At 40.2% G+C, this 24,188-nt stretch overlaps 1 protein-coding gene across 4 annotated transcripts in view; it reads left to right on the top strand.

Moving 5' to 3' along the window:
* Positions 1 to 24,188, top strand: part of CD2AP (CD2 associated protein) — a 154,560-nt gene that overhangs the window by 121,987 nt on the left and 8,385 nt on the right. For all 4 annotated transcript variants that reach the window (XM_068168145.1, XM_068168147.1, XM_068168144.1 and 1 more), the window contains exons 8-14: positions 1,156 to 1,247; positions 3,436 to 3,540; positions 8,005 to 8,041; positions 8,382 to 8,444; positions 13,241 to 13,400; positions 15,545 to 15,678; positions 23,230 to 23,351. In XM_068168145.1, the coding sequence (XP_068024246.1) occupies positions 1,156 to 1,247; positions 3,436 to 3,540; positions 8,005 to 8,041; positions 8,382 to 8,444; positions 13,241 to 13,400; positions 15,545 to 15,678; positions 23,230 to 23,351 (713 nt within the window). The remainder of the gene's footprint in view (positions 1 to 1,155; positions 1,248 to 3,435; positions 3,541 to 8,004; positions 8,042 to 8,381; positions 8,445 to 13,240; positions 13,401 to 15,544; positions 15,679 to 23,229; positions 23,352 to 24,188) is intronic.

Below are 24,188 nucleotides of genomic sequence, written 5' to 3' on the forward strand. Positions count from 1 at the left end.
CCTTAGTGTTTTCATTTTAATATAGACCATATTATAGTTTATATATATTATCCTCAGTTTTGAGAGAGCAAAATTAAAATAAACTGTTCCATCTGTTAGCAAATAAAGAGATCTCTAAAATGTTTAGACTACTGTGGTTTATTTTGGTGGTGCTCTGCTATTTCTGGGAAGCTTGTTTTGGAGTCATGTATGAGTATGTAAAAATATTTTGGTTTAAAAAAAATAAATCAGTTTGACCTGTTTTTCCCCCCACTTTGTTAGAATACAACATCTGTGATTCCTGCTCCTCTTGTTGTTAGTCCTGAGTCTTTGGGAAAGATTTAAACTACCTCTTATTAAAAATACTTACTGAAGTTCAGATTTGCTTGTTTGTAAATACCATTCTAGACTTAAGTACTGGAAAGGTAGACTGGAATATGTCTTTATGTTAACTACTATCAGAATGTCAGGCTGACCAAGTAAGATGCTGAGGTGGCAAATTGTGGCTGAGTTAATAAAGAATGTCACCCTGAAACAAGTTCATGTATTTAATTAATTAATTAGGATTGTAAATTTTAAACAGATCAATTTTGAGAAAATACATTTACTTTCAGTAAAAAGCTCGAAGACTTTTTTCTCTGAAGTAGCTCAAAAATGAAAATACAATGCTATGAGGAGAGTTAGCTGGACTGTTGCGATTTTAACTGAGTAGTTTTCTTCTGAAATCAGAGCACTTGAATTAAGTTACTGTTGTGGAAAAAATGTTTTGGAGCTTAATCTGATGTCACAAAGATGTATCTCCATTCTCTGTAAATTAAGGGTTATCAAACACTGGAATAGGCTCCCCAGGGAGGTGGTTGAATCCTTATTGCTGGAGGTGTTTAAAAGATGCAGACGTGGTGCTTAAGGGACAAGGTTTAGCAGCAGACTTGGACAACTTAATGGTTGGACTTGGTGATCTTAAGGGTCTTCTCTAGCTGAAATTATTCTATATATAATCTTATTTTTTCTTATGCAGATGTTCAGTCATTCACATAAACCAGTCTCAGATGAGTGGACTAGAAGGAAGTGTGAATATAGTGTTAATTTCAGAACTCTCAGACAGCATAAGTGAGCTGGTATGTCTTCTGCTATCCTTAGTATGCAAATGTAGTTAATTGTGCTTCTTTATTTCAGCCAAGGAATATTGCAGGACAATATTTTCCTATGAAGGTTCAAATGATGAACTCAGCTTTAAAGAAGGCGAGATCATTCAAATAATCAGTAAGGTAAGACAGTGGTTCTGTTTTAACTGTTCATATAGCTTTTGTGATTTTGTATGGGTAGATAATGTATAAAATAGGAAATCAGGGAAGTCTGTTGGGGTGGATATTCCTGTAGACTGATGTCTCATGTGAAAGTCAACTCTTTGCTTCTGTACTTGGTGGAGATACAGTTGTATTTAAAGGTTGTTCCAGAATGGGAAGTTGTCTTAGATTCCTCAAAGGCCAGTGTAGATCCAGTACCAAATAAACTTTTGGTGAGGAAATTGGAAAACCTTTGCAAATAGCCCTTTTACCTTCACAACTTGTACTTTTCCTCTAGTGATTCATCATGCTGACCCAGAGGTGGTAGTTGGAAAGTATTATTGTGTCAAAAGGCAAAAAATTAAGATGTGTATGTATTGATTTTGATCTAGGCATTATAGAAAAAAAAAATGGAGCAGATGTTTTTAGTAGGACAATGAAGTCCAGGTGTTAGGGATACTTGGTATTTCAGAATAACCATACAGAAGTCAACTGTCTGGCTATTTAGAGAAACACAATTATTTACTTGAATGCTTTTACTTGTGCTGAATCTTAAGCTCACCTTTTTGAAAGGTCATGTTGTTGCAGAGATGTTTTTAAACAGGGGATGAACCTACCCATACTTAGGTTCCCTGCAGTACTCTACAGTCTGTTTTTAGATTGTGCTGCTATATTAAGGAAGAAAAACTTGCCTACAAAACGTGGAAAGTTTCTTTTTTCTGTTTTCACCTTTCACATAGTTACAGAAGAAAAGCAACACTTTTGGTTTGTTGGTTTTTTGGTTTTCCTTTAGGAGGATTTTAAGTTTATGGAAAAGTTGGTCACTTTTCTTAATGAGAAAATTGTATTATCTGTATGAATGACTGTAGTTACAGTGCTAATGAGTACTTATGGAAGGCACTTGGCCCTTCTTTGCTGAATCTCTTGCCTTTACGTCCTTTTAAAACCAATTTATTCAAAGCATGGACTGGTCCAGACTAGATAGAAGAGTTATCCAGAGCTCTACCTCCAAAACATTCTCTAGTCTGAGAGTATTATGTAATTTTCACATGCCTGCTTCAGGCCAGGCTTTAGATCTTGCTTTTAGCAGGTAAGTTTTGTGTAAAGCCTGCCCCCCTTGGCTGTTTATTCTCTGTTTCTTCTGCATATGATTGTTTTCCATGGAGTTGTCTCTGACTTGCTTGTATGCCTCAGCACTGGTTGAATGAAGTTTAGCAATAGATGCCTTATTCCATTCATGACTGCACACTGTTCAGAAATTGAACTCTGTAGTATTTAATTTCAAGAATAACAGAGGGAGAAACGGGGGGGGGGAAAAAAAAAGCAAAGCCCCACAAACAAACAAAAACTTCAGCAAACTCTTACTTTCACCACTAATCACTTACTGAGATGTTTTGCCTGCTGATTTCTCCTTTAGTGTGGGGTGGATGTGGTTTGTTGGGTTTTTTTTTAGTATTTTCTATTTTATTTCCCCCTCCTCCTCTTTACCTGTTCAGTGTGTTAGCTGAACTGAGTGCTGAATGTTTTTTGTTGAACTTTGGGATGAACTACTTGGTGCTACTAACAGTGGCACCTATAAGCAATAATCCACTGGGACTTCTGTGCAGGAGTGACATCTGCAGTATTTTAGGCACGGAGGAAAACTGTTGTTTATGCTGCTAAAATGTTCAAATAATGTCATGTTTTCTGTTATGGACATACTAAGGCCTTGATCCAGTAAGACCCTGTAATGGATTTCTATGCTATTGGATTAATTCTACATTATTTTTTTCTTATGTCTTAATATGTTTTGTTTTTTTTCCTAAGTAGGGTATAGCCTCTTGCTCTTCACTCCTTTCAGATCAGTGGACTTAATTAATCATGTCATAACTAGGTTTATGTACTTTCTTTGCTTTTGCAGATCTTATCTTTATACCCTTACCTCATACATGATGTACTATAAGTTCATCCTCCTTTTTAGAAGACAAGCAAAAATTGAACAAACCTGATTTATCTCTGGATGTTTTCTGGTGCTAAAGTTGTCAAAAAAATACCTCTTATAAATGCATGCTTCTGACAAACAATTATTTTATATGGTGGATAAAAACAAAACAAAAAAAATGTTCCTGTAATTGTATCTGTTCAGGAGATGTAGTAAAGACTGAATGGAATGTCCTGTTGTTTATTTTAGGACACTGGAGAGCCAGGCTGGTGGAAAGGAGAACTCAATGGTAAAGAAGGAGTCTTCCCAGATAATTTTGCTGTTCAAATACAAGAGTCTGATAAAGACTTCCCTGTAAGTTCTTAAGTGTATTGTGCAGTATCACAAATGTCATGATGGAAGTATGAAAAATAAAAGGTTTCACAGCACAGTGTGCTGCTTAAAATAATACTACAGTTGTGACAGTGTTTAACTCCATCTCAAGCTGTATCACAGAAGAAAGATTTAAGTGATAATATTTGTGTTTTAACTTCTTACTCAGGGCCACACCTTTGATTACTGTGTTCAGTTTTGGGGCTGTCATTACAAGAAAGACCTTCACCGAAAGGGTTATTAAAGACTGGAATAGGCTTCCCAGGGAGATGGTTAAATCACCATTGCTGGAGGTGCTCAAAAGATGCAGAGGTGCTAAGGGACATGGTTTAACACCAGACTTGGTAGAGCTAGATAATGGTTGGACTTGATGATCTTAAAAGATATTTTCCAACTGAAACAGTTTTGTGATTCTGTGATTCCATGATTAAACTGAAGCATGTTTTGGGGGATTAATTGTAACGGGTTCTGCACATTGGCCACAACAACTCCATGCAGTGCTACAGGCTGGGGTCAGAGTGGCTGGAGAGCAGCCAGGCAGAGAGGGACCTGGGGGTGCTGGTTGATGGTAGGCTGAACATGAGCCTGCAGTGTGCCCAGGCAGCCAAGAGGGCCAATGGCATCCTGGCCTGCATCAAGAACAGTGTGGCCAGCAGGAGCAGGGAGGTCATTCTGCCCCTGTACACTGCACTGGTTAGGCCACACCTCGAGTACTGTGTCCAGTTCTGGGCCCCTCAGTTTAGGAAGGATGTTGACTTGCTGGAACGAGTCCAGAGAAGAGCAACAAAGTTGGTGAGAGGTTTGGAACACAGCCCTGTGAGGAGAGGCTGAGGGAGCTGGGGTTGCTCAGCCTGGAGAAGAGGAGACTCAGGGGTGACCTTATCACTCTCTACAACTACCTGAAGGGAGGTTGTAGACAGGCTGATGATGGTCTCTTCTCCCAGGCACCCAGTACCAGAACAAGAGGACACAGTCTCAGGCTGCGCCAGGGGAGGTTCAGGTTGGATGTTAGGAAGAAGTTCTATACAGAAAGAGTGATTGCGCTATGGAATGGGTTGCCCGGGGAGGTGGTGGAGTCGCCGTCATTGAAGGTGTTCAGAAGGAGACTTGATGGGGTGCTTGGTGCCATGGGTTAGCTGTTTGGGTGGGTTGGATTGGTTGATGGGTTGGACACGATGATCTTGAAGGTCTCTTCCAACCTGGTTTGGTTTATTCTAATAAAGGTTTATTCTAATGAGGGTGATTGGGTTGTACAGAAACAGATGTAGATGGCAATTTGTATGTAACTGCTGAATTAAATCCTTACTCTTTGAAAGGAGATGAGCAGTTTGTCTCTTCCATCTGCAGTCCTTTAAGTAACTATAACTGCAAAATGCTGAATGGCCCCTGTGGGACGGACTGGGATTTTTCTGTGTTAAAACTTGACAGTGGGTTGTAGTGTGTAATCTGTGGCCAGGTTGTAGAATTTTTTTTTATTTTATTTTATTTTACCACCTTGAGTGCTAACATGTAGAAATTAATGTTATGCTATAGTACTCCTTGGTCTTGTGATTTTGATTCTTATTTTATAATTATATTTTTTTAATTGAGATTAGTGTGATGTTTTGGTTCCGACAAGTTTGTGGAGCAAAGGTGGTTCTGTTATCTCACAAATGTTTGTCATGCTTGGATTGGATCGACTCAACTTCACATAAGGACATCTACGTGTTGAAGCCTGTATCTTGACAGAACAGAGTTTCAGAGTTTACTTACCATAGTATCAGTCAGAGTTGGAAGGGACCACAAGGATCTTCTAGTTCCAACCCCGCTGCTATGGGCAGGGACACTCCACACTAGATCAGGCTGGCCAGAGCCTCAAGCCTCATCCAGCCTGGTCTTAAACACCTCCAGGGATGGTGGCCCAACCACCTCCCTGGACAACCCATTCCATGGCTTCACCACTCTCACCGTGAAGAACTTCCTCCTCACATCCAGCCTGAATCTCCCCACCTCTAGCTTCATTCCATTCCCCCTAGTCCTATCACTACCTGATATCCTGAGAAGTCCCTCCCCAGCCTTCTTGTAGGCCCCCTTCAGATACTGGAAGGCCACAATTATGTCGCCTCGGAACCTTCTCTTCTGCAGACTGAACAGCCCCAACTCCTTCAGTCTGTCCTCATAGGAGAGGTGCTCCAGCCTTCTGATCATCCTTGTGGCCCTTCTCTGGACACCTTCCAGCACATCTATATCCCTCTTGTAATAGGGGCTCCAGAACTGGACGCAGTACTCCAGGTGGGGTCTCATGTAGTGCTATTTGGTCTGGAATTGGAGACTTTCACAGAAGATTGCTAGATACAACCTGCCAAATAGTTATCATCTTCGCATTTAACCTCTGTTACCTAAGGTACACAGGAAGTCTGGTTACTGCAAGTTAGCATTTTCTCTTCACCTTTATTCTCAGTTTTGCAAGGATAAATAAATACTGTAACATATGGCTGGATTTGTGGGGTGAGGGGGTAATATCCCTCTTGTGCAATACAAAACCACTCCAGAGAGAGAGAATTTATTCTTTTACCACAAACTCTGTTTCCTATAGGCAGCCTTTGCTTTGATCCTTTATTCTGCTTTGTGTAGTGTGCCTCAGTACAAGGATTCACCTTTCACTGACCATCATTGACATTCAAGGAACTGGATGGCTAATTATTGTAATCAGCTATTTGATATCAACTTAAGAAAAACAGAGATCAGAATCACATAATGGCCATTTGATGCTGAACTTCCAAGTGTAATTGTTTTTGATATAGGCAGCCATGCTGTATGGCTGGATAATGAGCTGTTGGGAGGAAAGAAAGGAATTACGGTCTTGTTACTCAAGATCAGTAGCTTTTGTGTTCTCTGGAACTGGAGAAAGAAATACAATATGGGTTTTCATGCTTGCTTAATTACATTTCACTTGTCTGAGTAAAATCTTTCTACATTAAGAAGACTTTACTCAATAGTGGTAGGGGCACAGAGTTGAAATCCATCCACAGCAACTGTTTCAAAGATACCCACTATAAAGCATTTTTGGAGGGGCTATATCAGACTAAGCCCATACAGTTTCAGCAGTGTTTGTGTAAAGAATGAGTGTTTTTGTAGGCTTTTGTGATAGTTCTATCAGTGAGTCTTATTCTTAGTACAACCACAAAGACTCCTCTTGTACAGCATTCCCATAAACGATATTCAGGATGCGGTGGTCTTAGATGTGTGCCCTGAGAGGGGCCAGTATTCCTTCATCAGGAGAGAGGTTCAAATACAGTTTAACTAGTTTAAGGAAAGTTGTGACTGACTGCATTTAAAAATAGAGTTATTTTCAGTGTACCAACTGTGGCACTATAATACTTAATAAATTTTTAATGGCTGGGGTAGTTTGTCTGCCATTCCCACTTATCATGTATGCAGTGAGCTGTAAGGAAGCTAAAAGCAGTGTTTTTCATGTAACTGCAGTTTGTTGCATGATGCACTGAATTTAGGGAGTAGAACCTCAAGCAATGCTCAGCTGATAGAAGGAAATGTTTTAGCCCTTGTAGGCCACAGACCTTGGGAACAAACTGCAGCTATGTAGAGAGAAACAAGCCTTTAGCTGATTACCAACGACCTGAGAATAAGAGCTGGTAAACATTGCAAGAGAGTCTTTTGTCTTCTCTCTGAACTTAGATAAGAGATGCTTGATCGTTTGCCTTTTGTCTAACATCTGCCTGGGCCTTCCCCGGCGATGTGTGTTCCCTGGCATTTTCTCGGCAGCCAATCATGAATCTGTAACTGTCGGACGGACACATTTAATTACCAATCACTAGTTGCTTTTGATTATGTTACCCTATATAAAGAAAAGGCTTTGTACAATAACGTAGACACTTTGCTTGCATCAAGCTTTGTCTCCATCTCTCAATCGCGGTAGTTGCAGATGCTGCTATTTTTTTTTCTGATGCTGTTGGCATTTAGAAGTTGATTACATGAAGTAATTTTTCTGACACTTGATTTAGAACCTTTTTTCTTTTTCAATTGAGAGTGACTATTTTTGATTCAAAAATTTACCTGATTACTCTTTCAAACTTTTATTGTGCCACTGAGATTGAGGTTTACATATTGAAATAAGCATGAGAGTAATCAGACCAATTCATAGGAAATTCTTATATTTTAATTCTTCAGTCCTTGACTGGTTATGCACATTGCTGAAGCACTGATCTGATTTAAAGAAATGTGCATTTTGTTTCTGTTTGTACAACTTTTTGTCTGGAAGAGATCAGAGGAATTACTCCAGTTCCCTGTGTTTTCTGTCTGTAGCGATTGCCTCCTTTGTGAAGTAGTTTGAAATCAGTTAGTAAACAAGCTAGACATTACAGTGTACAAAACAAAACACAAATAACTATGTGACAGAGAATACCTGTCTATTTATTTGACTTTTTTTTTTTTTCTTTCCTTTTGCAGAAGCCAAAGAAACCTCCACCTCCAGCTAAAGGTCCAGGTAGGTAGTACATGTATGGTGGTACATGTCTGAAGAAATACTAAATTTCAGAATTTCAGAGGCAGTGCATAACTTCAAAAGAAGTAGTCCAGCATTTCCTAGTCATGCAGGCACCCACTGTCACAGTTTGAGGTTGCTTTTTATGTTTTAAGTATTTTACTGCTGCTATATATTTTTTGAAATTATGACAGAGCCTACTCTGGAAACACTTCAGTATGGAGTTAGACTCCCTGCTAAGGAGAAAATATGAACACAAATTGATGTATATTATATTTTTACTTAGTAACTAAGATCATTGCAGTTCTGTGAGAAATGTCTATGGCTTGTTTTTTGCATTCAGCTCCAAAGCCTGAGTTGCCAGCTGGAGAGAGGAAGCTCCCTTCTTTGAGGCCTGAAGAAAAAGGTGGGGCCAGTTTTCTTCATAGTGAATTTCAGACTATGCTCTTCTAAATGAGTCACAATTTTAGCTTGACTACTCTGAGCCTTATGTACTTGTTTGCCAAACATCATACTGCTACCATCTACTGCTCTTGCTGCCATCTACTGTCCTGTCTGATGCTATGGAAGTGTTTTTAAAGTGATTAGAGGAACTACACTTCTGTGAAACATGTATTTCTTTGGTGCTGCATTTCATTCTGAAGAATTTGATTTGTGCTGCATAATCCCAGTTACATTTTAATTGCTTTATAGTCCTTTGATAGTGACTGCAGTTTTTAATAGCAATAGTAAGTGATTAGAAATTAAAATGCTTCTGATGGGGAATGTTTTTGAAATAAATACACAAAACAGTCACAGCACTCCTCAGACAAGTTATAGCCATAATGCTCAGAAACTGAGATATCTTCTGATGTTAATTCATGCTATTTTCTGTTTTTCAGTTCCACAATATTTAGAGATGTTTTACCACTTTATTCTTAAAGGACACTTTTTTTTTTTTTTTCTTTTTTAAGTAAAGCTACTGTTAACACCCAGACATATTTCTGAAAGGCTTCTTTACTTGTTTGAAAAATTTGCCAAGTCAAACTGTTTGGATTGTGTGTAAAAAGTCAGAAGCTTAAACAAACATGCTGGTTGCACCTTAAAGAAGAAACTCGGATGTTACTGCAGCTTAACCATATTTCAAAACTGCTCTGTTCTGTGAATAGTGAACTGTGGCTGACCAACAGTGTTTTGACAAGTAAGCCTGCTCAATGGGCTCCTTGGCTTCCTGGGGCAGTGTTTGTAAGTCACATTTTAAAATGCATTTTCAGGCATTTCATATGAAAAATCAGCCGTGTTACCTCTGCATGTGAGCAAACAAATTATTTCTATCTGTTGAAATGGTATCTTCAGGTGTGAATTGAGATCCAACTGTATGAGTCTGGAAAGTTTGATCACTTGGCTCTTTAGAATTTTAAGTTTATTTAAACTGAAGTAAGTCTTAATTTGAGACTGGTTTTCTCTGTACTGTGGTGTTAACCTTTGCATAGATGAGCATAGATTCCTCCATAGATGGAGGAATATAGGAAAAAAAGGTATTGAGTGATGCCATCCAAGATGCTTAGGAACATAAAAGCTTATCAAAAATTAAAGGTAGAGAACTCTCCCCTACTGTGGTATAGGAGATAATGGAGGAAAGGTTTGTCTTGTATTCAGTTGAAAGTCAGGTCTTAAAAGTTACTCATTTAGACAGCAGTAGTATTTTACTTGTTTAAAAATGGCTACACTGATACTAGTGATTAAATTCATTAAGTATGAAATTATACTGTAATTAATATTCAGAAAATTACTAATTGAGCAGCTCTAATCAGAAGCTATCAAACCATGTAATTTTTGTTTATACCTATTGCAGAATAATACATCTCTTTAATTGCAATAAAAAATGATCAAAAAGTAATTCTGTATTTATAGCAAAGGACACTTAGTGGTATCATGTAGCAAAAAGTCTTCAGATTAGTTTAGTTTTTGTATTTCCATTACTACATTGCTTATTCATAGCCAGCTCTTATTTTCTTTGTTGTGGAGCAAAATCCAAATGAGGCATGCCACTTTGTCCTGAAGAATTGACCAATTGCTGTGCTCGTGGTGAATCTTAACCTTTGGTATTAATTTTCCCACTTAGCTGTGTGATTTGGTGACAGCATTATTTCTACCCTATTTATGAACTCACTTGTTCTTAAAAACAAAAGGTGTAATTCTCAACTTGTGTTCAGCACAGCTAAATTAAAGCAAACTGAATACTAGCTGCTATTAGTCACGTAAAATTGAAGTCTTGCATAGAGGATCAATAGGCAGAAATGGTTTGCACTGTTAACAGGCTGTTTTACTCAGGGCTGTCAGCACCATCATGTGGCAAAGTCCTTCCACTACTTCAGTATTTTATTTTTAACTCAGTGCTGAGGTTGGAAGGAAGTTTTTGTTTGTATTTCCTCCTAATCTTCAAATGTGCTGAAGCGGAAAGACAATTGTGCCCGGGATAACACCTTTTTTTGCAGAAATACCTCTGCTCTGTGTACATTCAAGTATTCCTGTGAAGGAAAATTGTTGTTTTCCCATTTTCACAGTATCACAGTATCACTTAGGTTGGAAAGGACCTCGAGGATCATCGAGTCCAACCTATCAACACAGACCCCATGACTAGACCATGGCACCAAGTGCCACGTCCAATCTCCTCTTGAATGCCTCCAGGGTCGATGACTCAACCACCTCCCTGGGCAACCCGTTCCAATGACGAATGACTCTCTCGGTGAAGAACTTCCTCCTCATCTCGAGTCTAAACCTCCCCTGGCGCAGCTTGAGACTGTGTCCCCTTGTTCTGGTGCTGGTTGCCTGGGAGAAGAGGCCAACCCCTTCCTGGCTACAACCCCCCTTCAGGTAGTTGTAGAGGGCAATGAGGTCACCCCTGAGCCTCCTCTTCTCCAGGCTAAACAATCCCAGCTCCCTCAGCCTCTCCTCATAGGGCTTGTGTTCAAGGCCTCTCACCAGCCTTGTTCTTGGAGGACTGACACTCGGTGCCTGCAGGACTCATTCAAAGAAATCAGTCATAGACCTGACAGTTCAACTGGCATGGGGTTCTGGAGTGCATTCAGAGAAGGGCAACAAGGCTTGTGAAGGGCATGGAGCACATGGCCTACAAGGAGTGTCTGAGAGAGCTAGGGTTGTTCTCTCTGGAGAAGAGGAGGCTGAGGGGAAACCTCATTGCTCTCTACAACTTCCTGAAGAGATGTTGCAGCGAGGAGGGGGCAGCCTCTTCTCCTTGGTGTCAAACGATAGGACTAGAGGAAATGGTTTCAAGTTGTGCCAGGGGAGGTCTAGGCTGGATGCTAGGAAATATTTCTTCACAGCAAGGGTTATCAAACACTGGAATGGTCTGCCTAGGGCAATGGTAGGGTAACTGTTCGTGGAGGTGTTTAAGCAGTTTGTGGACCTGGTGCTTAGGGACATGGTTTAGTGTTGACCCTTCACTGCTGGGTCAAAGGTTGGACTGGGTGATCTTTGACATCTCTTCCAATCAGGTATTTTCTGTGATTCTGTGGGGTTGAAGCCTATTTTAACCATACCTCCAAATCCATAGCGTCTGTAAACATTTTACTTTAGACCAATACTTAGTTAAAAGCAAGTAGGAAGGGAGGATGGGGAGAATCAAAGCTGAAGGTTAATGTTTGGGGCTAAGTTATAGCAGTTGCTCTATCACCCAGTGACCCCTCCCCAGCAGAAAAGGGGGATCAGGAAAAGAAGAGGAGACCCACAGGCTGAAATGAGAGAGGATTTAATGAAACAGCCAAACTGATACCAATGCCAGTATTAAGTATAGGAGCAAGAAGAACTCCTATTCTCAGCAAACTTCCCCCTTTATACTGGGAATGACATTTATGGTAGGGTTATACCTGTGAGCCAGTTTGGACCAGCTGCCTTGGCTGACTCCAAACTGCTCGCATCAGTGGACGGCCTGTGATTCTGTGCCAGCGAAAGCAGGGCAGGAAGTCTCTCCATCCCAGTTTACTGATTTATTACTGCCTTGTAACAGCAGTAACCATAAAGGACTGTAACTCCTTACCGTAACCTAGCAATGTTTTAAATCTTTAGTACTTTATGCATGTCACTGAAGTGCAGCATAGTTTTACAAGGAAAAGTAGAAAGGACACCCTGGAAATTTGCAGGGTGGGACTAGGGAAAATGGGTTGAAGAGTATTCAGTTAACATTTATGAAGCAGTTGAGTTTTCAAGCATGCCGTGCAGTCCAGAGAAGGGCAACAAGGCTGGTGAGAGGCCTTGAGCACAAGCCCTATGAGGAGAGGCTGAGGGAGCTGGGATTGTTTAGCCTGGAAAAGAGGAGGCTCAGAGGTGACCTCAGTGCCCTCTACAACTACCTGAAGGGTGGTTGTAGCCAGGAAGGGGTTGGTCTCTTCTCCCAGGCAACCAGCACCAGGACAAGGGGACAAAGTCTCAAACTGTGACAGGGGAAGTTTAGGCTCGAGGTGAGGAGAAAGTTCTTCACTGAGAGAGTAATTTGTCATTGGAATGGGCTGCCCAGGGAGGTGGTGGAGTCGCCTTCCCTGGAGGTGTTCAAGAGGGGATTGGACGTGGCACTTGGTGCCATGGCCTAGTCATGAGGTCTGTGGTGACAGGTTGGACTCGATGATCTTTGAGGTCTCTTCCAACCTTACTGATACTGTGAAATGTGCACATCCTGCAACATTGAACAGTAAATTGGAACTTTATTTGATTATCCATACTCAATTAGTATATTGAATTTGTAGGCTTAATATAAAACAATTTCAGTTCAGATAAGCACTCACTTTTTCCTTCCTTTCTTCCATACCTAAATTAAGCTGCTTGTGTGCATGGGAGAAGTCTACAACAAAATTTTAAAAAAGCTAACCCTACCTTTTTAAGAGGAGATTAAGGTGAAGTCATAGAAAAGATAAAGCACTAGCAGTAACATCTTAGCTGACATTTGCAGTGCAGTAATGTGAGTCCATAATTTTTTACTGCTGTTTCATGTAATTAGAAAGACATTTTGCTTATGTTAACATAATGTTTTTTTTTAAGTTCAGGTGAGTAGTTTGTGTGTTTTGGTATCAAGACACTTGTGTATCTATTATTTACTTTGATCTTCAAAGAAAGTATTTGTAGGCAGTTGTTTTCTAATTGATTAAACATTGTTCGAATTCTAGCCAACGTGGGTTTTTAAAATGTTATGGTGACTTCTTTTGTCAGATGAAAGAGGAGCTTCAGATCAGAAGCCTTTGAAGCCACAGGCTCCTCAAGTACCACCTAAGAAGCCTATTCTTCCAAGCAAGACTAACTACTTACTGAGAGCAGGGCTGCTGCACCCAAAGGGTCCAGATAAACCAGTTTTGCCATCACCTGTATCCAAGTCAGTATCACTTAAATCATATACACCAAGTATATTTTAATTGCTTTGTTGTTTGCTCTTTCTTCTTGGATGTGGTGGGAGGAAGCATGTTTTAAAGGTCAAAGGGATGCAAGGATAAGTTTTTGCCCTACATCTGCCAGTGTCTTGGTTCTCTCAGTTTAAATATTGCAGCATAAATAACCGTGGGGCAGACGAAGTTACAAATGTGTGTGCTGCTTTGTTTTAAGCCTTAAGCTTTAAGAAGTTGTAGCTACAGTATCAGTATAGTGTTAAAAAAAATTGTGTCCTTGGCACTTAAGAATTATGACTGTTGGGGAAAAAATGAAGAGTTGAGCTGCACCAACATGCAGTGTTTCAGCATTTTGTATAGAATAAGACAGGTGGAAAGGACAAGTTGAGCACAGTACCTGTGATAAAGGTATTTGGCATTGTTCATGTGCTGTTCTAGGAAAGAAAAGACTTATTGAGAAGGCATGGGTGAGACTGTACCTTGAGTACTGCCTCTCCAACCTGATCTCCTTCTATGATCAGGTGACCCATCTGGTGGTTGTGGGGAAGGCTGTGGATGTAGTCTACCTGGACTTCAGCAAGGCCTTTGACACGGTCCCCCACAGCAAACTCCTAGCCAAGCTGTCAGCCCGTGGCTTGGACAGCAGCACTCTGTGCTGGGTTAGGAACTGGCTGGAGGGCCGAGCCCAAAGAATGGTGGTGAATGGTGCCACATCCAGCTAGCAGCCAGTCACTAGTGGTGTCCCCAGGCATCAGTGCTGTCCCATGCTCTTGAATATCTTTATTGATGATCTGGACGAGGGTATTGAGTCCATCATCAGTAAGTTTGCAGATGACACCAAGCTGGGTCCAAGTGTTGATCTGTTAGAGGGTAGGAGAGCTCTGCAGAGGGACCTTGACAGGCTGGACAGATGGGCAGAGTCCAAGGGCATGCGATTTAACACATCTAAGTGATGGGTTCTACACATTGGCCACCACAACCTCATGCAGTGCTACAGGCTGGGGTCAGAGTGGCTGGAGAACAGCCAGGAAGAAAGGGACCTGGGAGTACTGGTTGTCAGCTGGCTGAACATGATCCAGCAGTGTGCCCAGGTGTCCAAGAAGACCAATGGCATCCTGGCCTGTATCAGGAATGGTGTGGCCAGCAGGAGCAGGGAAGTCATTGTGCTCCTGTACTCAGCGCTGGTTAGGCCACACCTTGAGTCCTGTGTCCAGTTCTGGGCCCCTCAGTTTAGGCAAGATGTTGACTTGCTGGAACATGTCCAGAGTAGGGCAACAAATCTGGTGAGGGGTTTGGAGCACAAGCCCTATGAGGAGAGGCTGAGGGAGCTGGGGTTGCTTAGCCTGGAAAAAAGGAAGCTCAGAGGAGACCTTATTGCTCTCTACAACTACCTGAAGGGGGGTTGTAGACAGACTGAGGTTGGTCTCTTCTCCCAGCAACCTGTGACAGAACAAGAGGACACAGTCTCAAGCTGCACCAGGGGAGGTTTAGGCTGGATATTAGGAAGAAGTTCTTCCCAGAAAGAGTGATTGCCCATTGGAATTGGTTGTCCAGGGAGGTGGTAGAGTCACCATCACTAGAAGTGTTTAAGAGGAGACTTGATGGGGCGTTTGATGCCGTGGTTTAGTTGATTAGATGGTGTTGGGTCTTAGGTTGGACTCAGTGATCTCAAAGGTCTTTTCCAACCTGTTTAATTATACTCTACTCTACTCTAATTCTGTACCCAGAAAGAAATAACATGTTCTTGGCAGCTTTTTGCTTTACAGGAAGATTTTGATGTCAAGGATTGACAAATATGTTTCTGAATATTTCAAGTGATATTACTGAAGGTGCTTTTCAGCTTTCTCATTTTCTATGACATAAAAGTGTAGCATTTTACATTTAAGTGCCAAAATGTGAAAATAATCCAAAGCCTTTACTGCAGGACAGAAGGGGATTGTACATGTTTGACAGCTCTGCCAGAGCTGGAACAGAAGGCTTTCTATAAGACTAGAATTGTTCTCTGAAAGAGCTGATTTATCATTTTAGAAAATTATAAAATCTACTGAACTTTTTCAATTCCTGGTGTAACTCAGTTTTAAGCTCTGTATTCTCCTGACTAGGTGTGTTTTGTCAATTTTCATCCTTACTACAGATCTAATGGAGAAGTTGTTTCTCTTCGACCGAAATCTGAAGTTGAGCCAGTAGCAAAACCAAAGTTAGACTCAGAACCATTACCACTGAGACCAAAATCGGTAGAGGTAGATTCACTTGTGGTAAAAGAATCAGGTAAGGAAAGAACAAAATGGTTTTTTGGATCTTTGTTTGGATTCTAGTATTTTACAAGCTTAGACGAAGCTTTTAAAGAAATTACTCAAACTGCCACAGGCTGCAATAATGTCTGTTCGGCAGGAAGTACAGTTACTTAGTACCTTAGCACTGCTGTGGGTAGCTGATGGTAAGAGTCAGCAAGTGTTGAGCAGATGTCAGTTGTCTATTTGGAGGTAGTTGGTGAGCTCTGTGATAAATGACAGGAAGGGAGAAACACTGCGGTTTGTTCCTGTAATCTGAAAGCATGGGGGGTTTTGCTGCTGCTTTTACCTTGCACTTTTATGAAATTATTTTCCTTACTGACTGGTTCTGTTCTGCTCTTGCATTTCAGGTGGCTTTTGCTTTTATAGCTAACTTGCCTATTTTCAGTAATGCCAATACCTTCAGTGTTCTGTGATTAAAACTGTTAGATGATGACTTTATCATACCTTAAATTTGGGCCAGCATGGAGCATTGTTCATTTTATTTTTGTGTTTATGGCTATGCTTAATGTGCTTTGAAACCACATTTGCATCTCTTTAAATCTAAATTTGTCCAGTAAATCCTTGATACTGCTTAAAGCACTCACTGATGATCAGGCTATCTGAGCTATTCTATAGTTACAAGTTGTCCTTTACTGACTGGAGCTGATTTCAGTCATCTGTTTGCATCTAAGCCAAAGATCATCTGATGTGGACTTTTTTTTTCTTCTTAAACTCTAAATACATTTTTTGTATGATTAACCACTGAGGAAAAAGCTTTAGTCAGTTTTACCTGCAGTGTTTGGCTTGCATATCTCAAATGCAACCTTTAATCTCAGAAAAGGTTTTAGTAATAAAACATTTTAAAATAGTATAACTTGATTTATTCTGATGTATTTTTTTTTAAGGCCAGTTATGATATCCAAATGGTAGAATATTTGGTCCTAAAATGTAATACATTTTTATAGGGGAGAAAAAGAATGCATTAACAAACTGAAGCAGTTTATGAATAGAAAAGAGCACTCCTGATTTTTCCATTAAGTATTTAAAAATGTGCTGCTAAGCTTAAATGGTTTTGATGATAAAAGGCTGGTTCATGTATGGTTTTAAAACAGATGTTATATTTTTCTGAGCCACAGAAAGCTGGACTTAAGCAGGCATTAAGTATCTTAGAAATGCTACAAATAGTGTTACCCTGAAGTATTTAGAATTTCCCCCCCATTCCCCAGTACAATCTATGCATATACTGTGATATGCCTGGTCTTAAAGGTTTCGAACTGGCAGTTAAGCTATTGCCTCTATTTAAAGGTTTGAGTGAGAAAGGAAACACTTACAGGCCAAAGTAAGCTGAGAGATGAAAGACCAATGCACAACCTCATTTTAAAAATGTAAACCTTATCCAACCACTCAGATAATTATCTCTAGGATTGTGCTAGATGTGTTACTGTATAGAGTAGTATCATTTATCCCCAGGAAACAGGTCCTTATGAAAACAGATGGAATGCCTTTTCTTTTTTTTTTTTTTAAATGCAGTAATCTCAACATCTTTAGTAACCAGAGTGGCAACATACAGTAGCTGTGATATTAGGTATCCATCTATATAAAACCCCTAATATTGCACAGATTCAGGAAAAAAAAAAAAATCATTCTGATTTGATAACATAAGATTTTTGTAGGTGCATGGAGAAATTAATGATTTGACTATCTAGGTGGAGCAGGGGACAGAGGTGCATAGCAAGCAAGCAGGTGAGGTCTGTTCAGTGTCTTTGGTCAGAGTAAGCAATGGAGCCTCAAGCAGTCTGTGTGAGGAGGCAGCACTGACAGTATCAAGGAGCTGCTGTTTAAGGGAAGTTTCAAAGACCTGTTGCTATGTGAAACTACCTTGGTTTAAAGTGGTCTGTATAAGTAATTTATACTTTTACTATCCTTGATTAGTCTTTTAGAGACTAGTCCAAACTCCTGCCCCAACAACATGATCAGTTGTATGCTTTATGCTTTCTGCTGCTAAAGACATAATGTTCTGTGCAGCCGCTAAGGCTGTACAAAGCTCCAAAGATAGTGAGTCCTTATTAAACAATGTTAAGTTTTATATCTTACAAGAATTAGAATAGATATTAGCACACAGAGGAAATTATATGGCTGGGGCTGGCAACTGCATTACCAGCATCTCTTTTTTTATTTATTTTTTTTAACCCTTGCAATTGAGGTCCTGAAGTGAAGGAAACCAATATTTTAAATTTGAGTTTCACCATTGCAACTTAGTTTGACCATGAAGTGTGGTGTAGGTTGAGACACTTTTAATTTAGCCTAAGGAGAAGCTGTCAATATTTTATATCTATAGGATAGATGCCAAAATTAGACCTTCAGGCATCTGATAAGGAGAAATGCTCTAAAATATTCAGAAATAACTGATCATGTTTGAAATAGCTCCACTTGAAGCTTTATTTTTAAAATTGCATAAATGTTGCTCTGTTCAGTTAGAGTTGAAGTGCTGTAAAAGACTAAAGCTGTAATGCTAGCATGCTGAACATGTAAAGCGATTCTGTTTCTTCTACAAATGTTTCTTTTTCCTGCTTTGTAAAATATTTTTTTTTGTTCAGTATCTTTTTCTAGACATTCCTCTCCTTGACTTTTCTTTCCAGATTTTGTTTCCTATCCTGTTTGCCATGTTTCCCTTCTTACGTGTCAGGAAATTACCCTACCCTTCTCCATTTGGGTAAGATAACAATCTATAAGGAAATCCAAATGCTTTTTGCCATACACATCATAGCCTCTTCTTAATGTCATAAGCATAATTTTCAGTTGCAGCTATTGATAATAAACTTTGTGGGTTTCAGTTTAAAATGCCTTTTTTTGTTTTGTTTGTTTGAATGCCTGTTTTCCTTAGCTGTTCAAGAAGTTACTTTAAGTATGCTTTCCAATTAGGAACTTGTGGGGACTGAAAAAATAAACCAACTAGAAAGCCTTTATAGTTCAGCTATTGATAAATGAAGCCTAATGTTTGTAGTGAACTGTGTTCAGAATTTACAGCACTTACTGTGTGTGTGGATTGAATGGCTTTGTCTTTCTGTACACACAAATTAAGCAGTTGTGAAGCCTTTAAGCACTGTATCCATCAGGGTTGGCTATTTAGTATCATGAATCTTGTAAAATAATTTATTTTTCAAAGGTGCATATTAGACACATGCTTAATTGGAGCAATGGTAAGGTATCACACACAGTATCACCAAGGTTGGAAGAGACCTCAAAGATCATCGAGTCCAACATGTCACCACAGACCTCATGACTAGGTATTTGCTAAACAGTAAAATGAAATTATCCCCTAATTTTTTGGGGTGCAGTCTCAGCAAGATGAGTAATAGGAAAAAGGAATGCAATGTTTTCTTACTCTGCAGTGTAACATGAGGTCTTGTTATCTAAAATACTGGATATGTTTCACTTCTGTCATTTGGCTTTTTAACCCCAGCCATGTGAAGTACTGGAACCATAATTTCTTGAAGTAATATTTCATCTTTGCTTCTTTGTTGTGAAGGCTTTTAAAGACCAACTTCTGTGAATATGTGACCATTTGAGGCTGCGCCTTTAAGAAAGGGACACCATGGCTGAATGTTTTATAAACAAAGGACAGGTCTAAACTAATTTAATTGGTGGATTGGTAGAGTACAGCTTCAAGCTCTGAGTCCAGCTGAGACTTCGGGCAGTGTTCACTTTTCCCTCCGCCCTTTTCGCAGCTTGTGGCTTCTAGGCTCTCTGCCAGACTGACCTTGGACTGATAAGCCTGAGGCCTGAAAAACCTACTAACATTTTGCTCTAATTTATAACTGCTTTTAATTAACAACTGCTCCTTTCCTCTCTTTCTAACCCTCTCTGGGGAAAAAGGGGAGAGAAGGGGGTACAGGGGGGGAACCCTCCTCCAATAGGGGGAGGGGAATTTCATTCCTGTGTTACTTTGCTGTATATTTCTGTGTATATATTGTAAATACTGTAAATTGTGTATATATACCCTGCATTTCCTAAACTGCTTGTGAATACAGCACATTACTTTGCTCATCCGGCTGTGGTTAGCTGTGGTGTTTCTTTTTCCTTCACTTTGTCGGGGGGGAGAAGGCTGAGGTCTTCCCCTCAACCCACGACAGAATACAACTGAAGTGTTTGTAAATCTTAACCACCTGTCACCTAGTTGTATCTGTTAAAGCTCCTGAAAGTTGTGTTGTGAATATGTGTTAAGCTTGCAGAAGAGACATTTTTAATAGACTTTCCTAAGCAACCATGTAAGCTTACATCACCTTTCTAGCAAGAAAGGTGCTCTTGCTTAGCCTTAAATTTTTTTTTTTTTTACTTAATTATCCACACATGAATGGCTATGGAATTGCTCTTTGGGCACTCTGATGGGATTTTGCTTAACAATTACTCAGTGGATGTCTGGAAGAAAGTGAATAGATCAATCACTTTACTGATTGAAATGGTTGTAAATTGTGAACTTTCAGTGGGGTCTATCAGTTCCATCAGTAGCTCTTGATTTCAGTAGGGCCAAGCTTTCTCCTAAAATAACTAAGAATGCTGTTTAAAAAGAAAAACAAGAAAAACCTCTAACCCCACAATAAAACAAACCAACCCACCACCAGTGAAACCACAAAACCTAATCCCCACCATCATGTGTTTTCATTTCTTCTTGATATCATAGGAACAAAATAAAAAGATTAAAAGAGGCAAATAAAAGTACTGTTAGAATTCCTTTCAACTGTAATGTGCTAGTAATATTTTAATGCTGAGCAATTGTCTCAGGTGTAGCAGTTTCTTTTACAAGCTATTACAAATAGGAAAAAAACCCTGGCTTTAGTGTCATCCCACCATCCATATTTAAATCATATACAATTTGAGACTTTAGCAGTCTTCATCTTCAAGCCTTGTCAGATACTCTTCCCCCCCATAAGTTCATGTTATTCTTCATATGTCCTTAATATACCTGTTCATGGAGACAGAACTGTCATTATGATCCTAAAACAAACTTGATTTACAGTTCTTTGAATTTATTTCCAAGTGATTAGTCACTTCTGCAAAATGACAACAGGAGGATGGTTTAAAGGCAAAAATTACTGAGATGCAGTAGAAAGCTCATTTCTTTTACCCCTTGCCTTTTTGTTACCTTTTTAATCAGACCTATCTAATGTAAATCCTGATTTTGACATTGTTTAGTGCTCTGGCCTTCCTAACAGATGGGTAAAGAACTTGAAGTTCTACTCCTTGAACAATATTTCTTGACTTCTAAGAAGTTAAATATTTTACTGGCACAGACTACAACAGAAATACCTTCTTAGTTATTTATTTCTCCCTCATCCTCTTTTCCATCAGTCGGAGTGGCTGGAGAGCTCCCAGACAGAGAGGGACCTGGGTGTGCTGATCGACAGCCACCTGAATATGAGCCAGCAGTGTGCTCAGGTGGCCAGGAGGGCCAATAGCATTCTGGCCTGCATTAGGAATAGTGTGGCCAGCAGGAGCAGGGAGGTCATAGTGCCCCTGTACTCTGCTCTGGTTAGGCCGCACCTTGAGTACTGTGTCCAGTTCTGGGCTCCTCAGTTTAAGAAGGACATTGAGACACTTGAGCGTGTCCAGAGAAGGGCAACAAGGCTGGTGAGAGGCCTTGAACACAAGCCCTATGAGGAGAGGCTGAGGGAGCTGGGATTGTTTAGCCTGGAGAAGAGGAGGCTCAGGGGTGACCTTATTGCCCTCTACAACTACCTGAAGGGTGGTTGTAGCCAGGAGGGAGTTGGCCTCTTCTCCCAGGCAACCAGCACCAGAACAAGGGGACACAGTCTCAAGCTGCGCCAGGGGAGGTTCAGACTCGAGGTGAGGAGGAAGTTCTTCACCGAGCGAGTCATTCGTCATTGGAACGGGTTGCCCAGGGAGGTGGTGGAGTCATCGACCCTGGAGGCGTTCAAGGGGAGATTGGACGTGGCACTTGGTGCCATGGTCTAGTCATGGGGTCTGTGTTGATAGGTTGGACTCGATGATCCTCGAGGTCCTTTCCAACCTAAGTGATACTGTGATACTGTGATACCTGCCATTCATCACTCTTCTGTTTCTTCCTCCTTTATTTTTCTTCCCCGCTTTGTTTAATTGCAAATATGATTACATGTTTACAAAAGACTATGTTTGCATAGTCAGCAAAACTGATTTGTAATAGATAGTGTTATAAATGCTTGCATTTCAACCAGGCAACAGATGATGAAGCTGGTATGTTCAGGGGTGTCTGAAAGATGTGAGTATATGAAGGACATTAAGGATGGTAACACAGTAGTAAACATTAAAATCAGACAAAACATTCAGTGGAATTCTTAGTTCCTACAGGTGTGGATTCTTTCACAATGTGTTAGTAAAACTTGGATTATCAGATGATTTTAGGTCATCCAAACAATGAAATATGAATTGTCTGGCTCAGTGCTCTTAGGGCTTTTTTTCTTATCTGCCTTCTTTCTGTAGCATGAAAATGAATGGGAAGATAGGTAAAGAAGTATCATAGCCTTTGTTTGATAAATTATCATGTCATGTAAAACGCAGAGGTGACCAAAAAAAAAACTACCAACCCAACCCCAAAACTGTGGATGTTACTTCCCATGCCCATAGTAAATGCTGTGTGGCATTTTTAATGAAATGTTTAGAATCTCCCAAATTTGTGTTGTAAGAGGATATAGAACATCCGTAATCTTATGTTGATACTTGTATAAAGAGATGGTTTATTTATCTGTTGGCAGGTAAGTAGTAGTATTTTTGTGGAGAAACAGTTAAGAAGTCCAGTCATTCACTAGGTGAAGTACTTAGGTTATTAGGTATGTTCTGTTCTTCCTATTGATAGGTGGTTTCCTAAGATTGACTCTTTCCATAGGATGCAAAGAATTTCTACTAATCTAAGAGAGTTTACATAGAGCTCTGAGTATAAAGAAACTAAGGAGCAAAGAGATCTGTATGATCCAGTCAAGTATAAGAATGGTGGTTTGAAATGTTTTATGATTTGATGAAGTCATATATGTTCTTTAGACAAAGTATTGCATATGAAAACCCTGCCTTGCAGTTTAGTGTCTTCTTAACTGACTTTCACCAAAGTATGCACTTTATTGTGTTGCTTTTATTTTTGTCTTCGTCACTAAACTTGGATTTTCAAGCTTTTCATGCAAGTTTAGTAAGAACGAAATAGACTCTCTTCAGCAGAATATGGCATCTCTCTAGAAAAGGCATAAATATATATTTTGTGCAGATACTTATTAGGTATTTTTATGCTTCCATGTTACTGCAGCACTTTTTCTGTGGAAAACTTGAACTTAAATGCTAGTTGAATTAACTTTTGAATTATTTTCAATAGGTAAAATTCATTTTTCTACACACATCAAAGTTGTTTCACGTGGCTCGTGTTGTATATGCTGAAAATCTTTGAAAAAATAAGATACTGATAAAATTTTATTTTACTTTTTTCTTAAAGAAAAAAAAATTGGAAAAAAGAACCCAAGAAAACCGTCTGGTCTTGATGGTGGCCTCTGTTTTCATCTTTTTCTAGATCTGTTAAGCTTCGATGATGTAATAGCTACCTCAGATAATCTCTCACATCCTACTGCAAACCGACCCAAGATGCCTGGTAGGAGGCCACCTTCACGTTTCATTAGCAGTTGTAGTAGTCCTGTGAGTATACTGGGTGTATTTTTCTAGTAGTGAATGGTGAACTAACTTCCCAGGAAACAGGATTGGGCTAGGATACAGTCTTATAAACCATTTAGAATAGAATAGAATAGAATAGAATAGAATAGAATAGAATAGAATAGAATAGAATAGAATAGAATAACCCAGGTTGGAAGAGACCTTCAAGATCATCGCGTCCAACCTATCATCCAACACCACCTAATTAACTAACCCATGTAACCAAGCACCCTGTCAAGTCTCCTCCTGAACACCTCCAGTGACGGCGACTCCACCACCTCCCCGGGCAGCCCATTCCAATGGGCAATCACTCTCTCTGTGTAAAACTTCCTCCTGACCTCCAGCCTGAACTTCCCCTGGCGCAGCCCGAGACTGTGTCCTCTTGTTCTGGTGCTGGCTGCCTGGGAGAAGAGACCAACCTCTGCCTGTTTACAACCCCCCTTCAGGTAGTTGTAGAGAGCAATAAGGTCACCCCTGAGTCTCCTCCTCTCCAGGCTAAGCAGCACCAGCTCCCTCAGTCTCTCCTCATAGGGCTTGTGTTCCAAGCCCCTCACTAACTTTGTTGCCCTTCTCTGGACTCGTTCCAGCAAGTCAACATCCTTCCTAAACTGAGGGGCCCAGAACTGGACACAGTACTCGAGGTGTGGCCTAACCAGTGCAGTGTACAGGGGCAGAATGACCTCCCTGCTCCTGCTGGCCACACTGTTCTTAATGCAGGCCAGGATGCCATTGGCCCTCCTGGCCACCTGGGCACACTGCAGGCTCATGTTCATCTTACCATCAACCAGCACCCCCAGGTCCCTCTCTGCCTGGCCGCTCTCC

The sequence above is a fragment of the Melanerpes formicivorus genome, unplaced genomic scaffold (genome assembly GCF_026170545.1).
Source record: "Melanerpes formicivorus ecotype bairdi unplaced genomic scaffold, bMelFor1.0.p_v2 SCAF_133, whole genome shotgun sequence".
Lineage (NCBI taxonomy): Eukaryota > Metazoa > Chordata > Aves > Piciformes > Picidae > Melanerpes > Melanerpes formicivorus.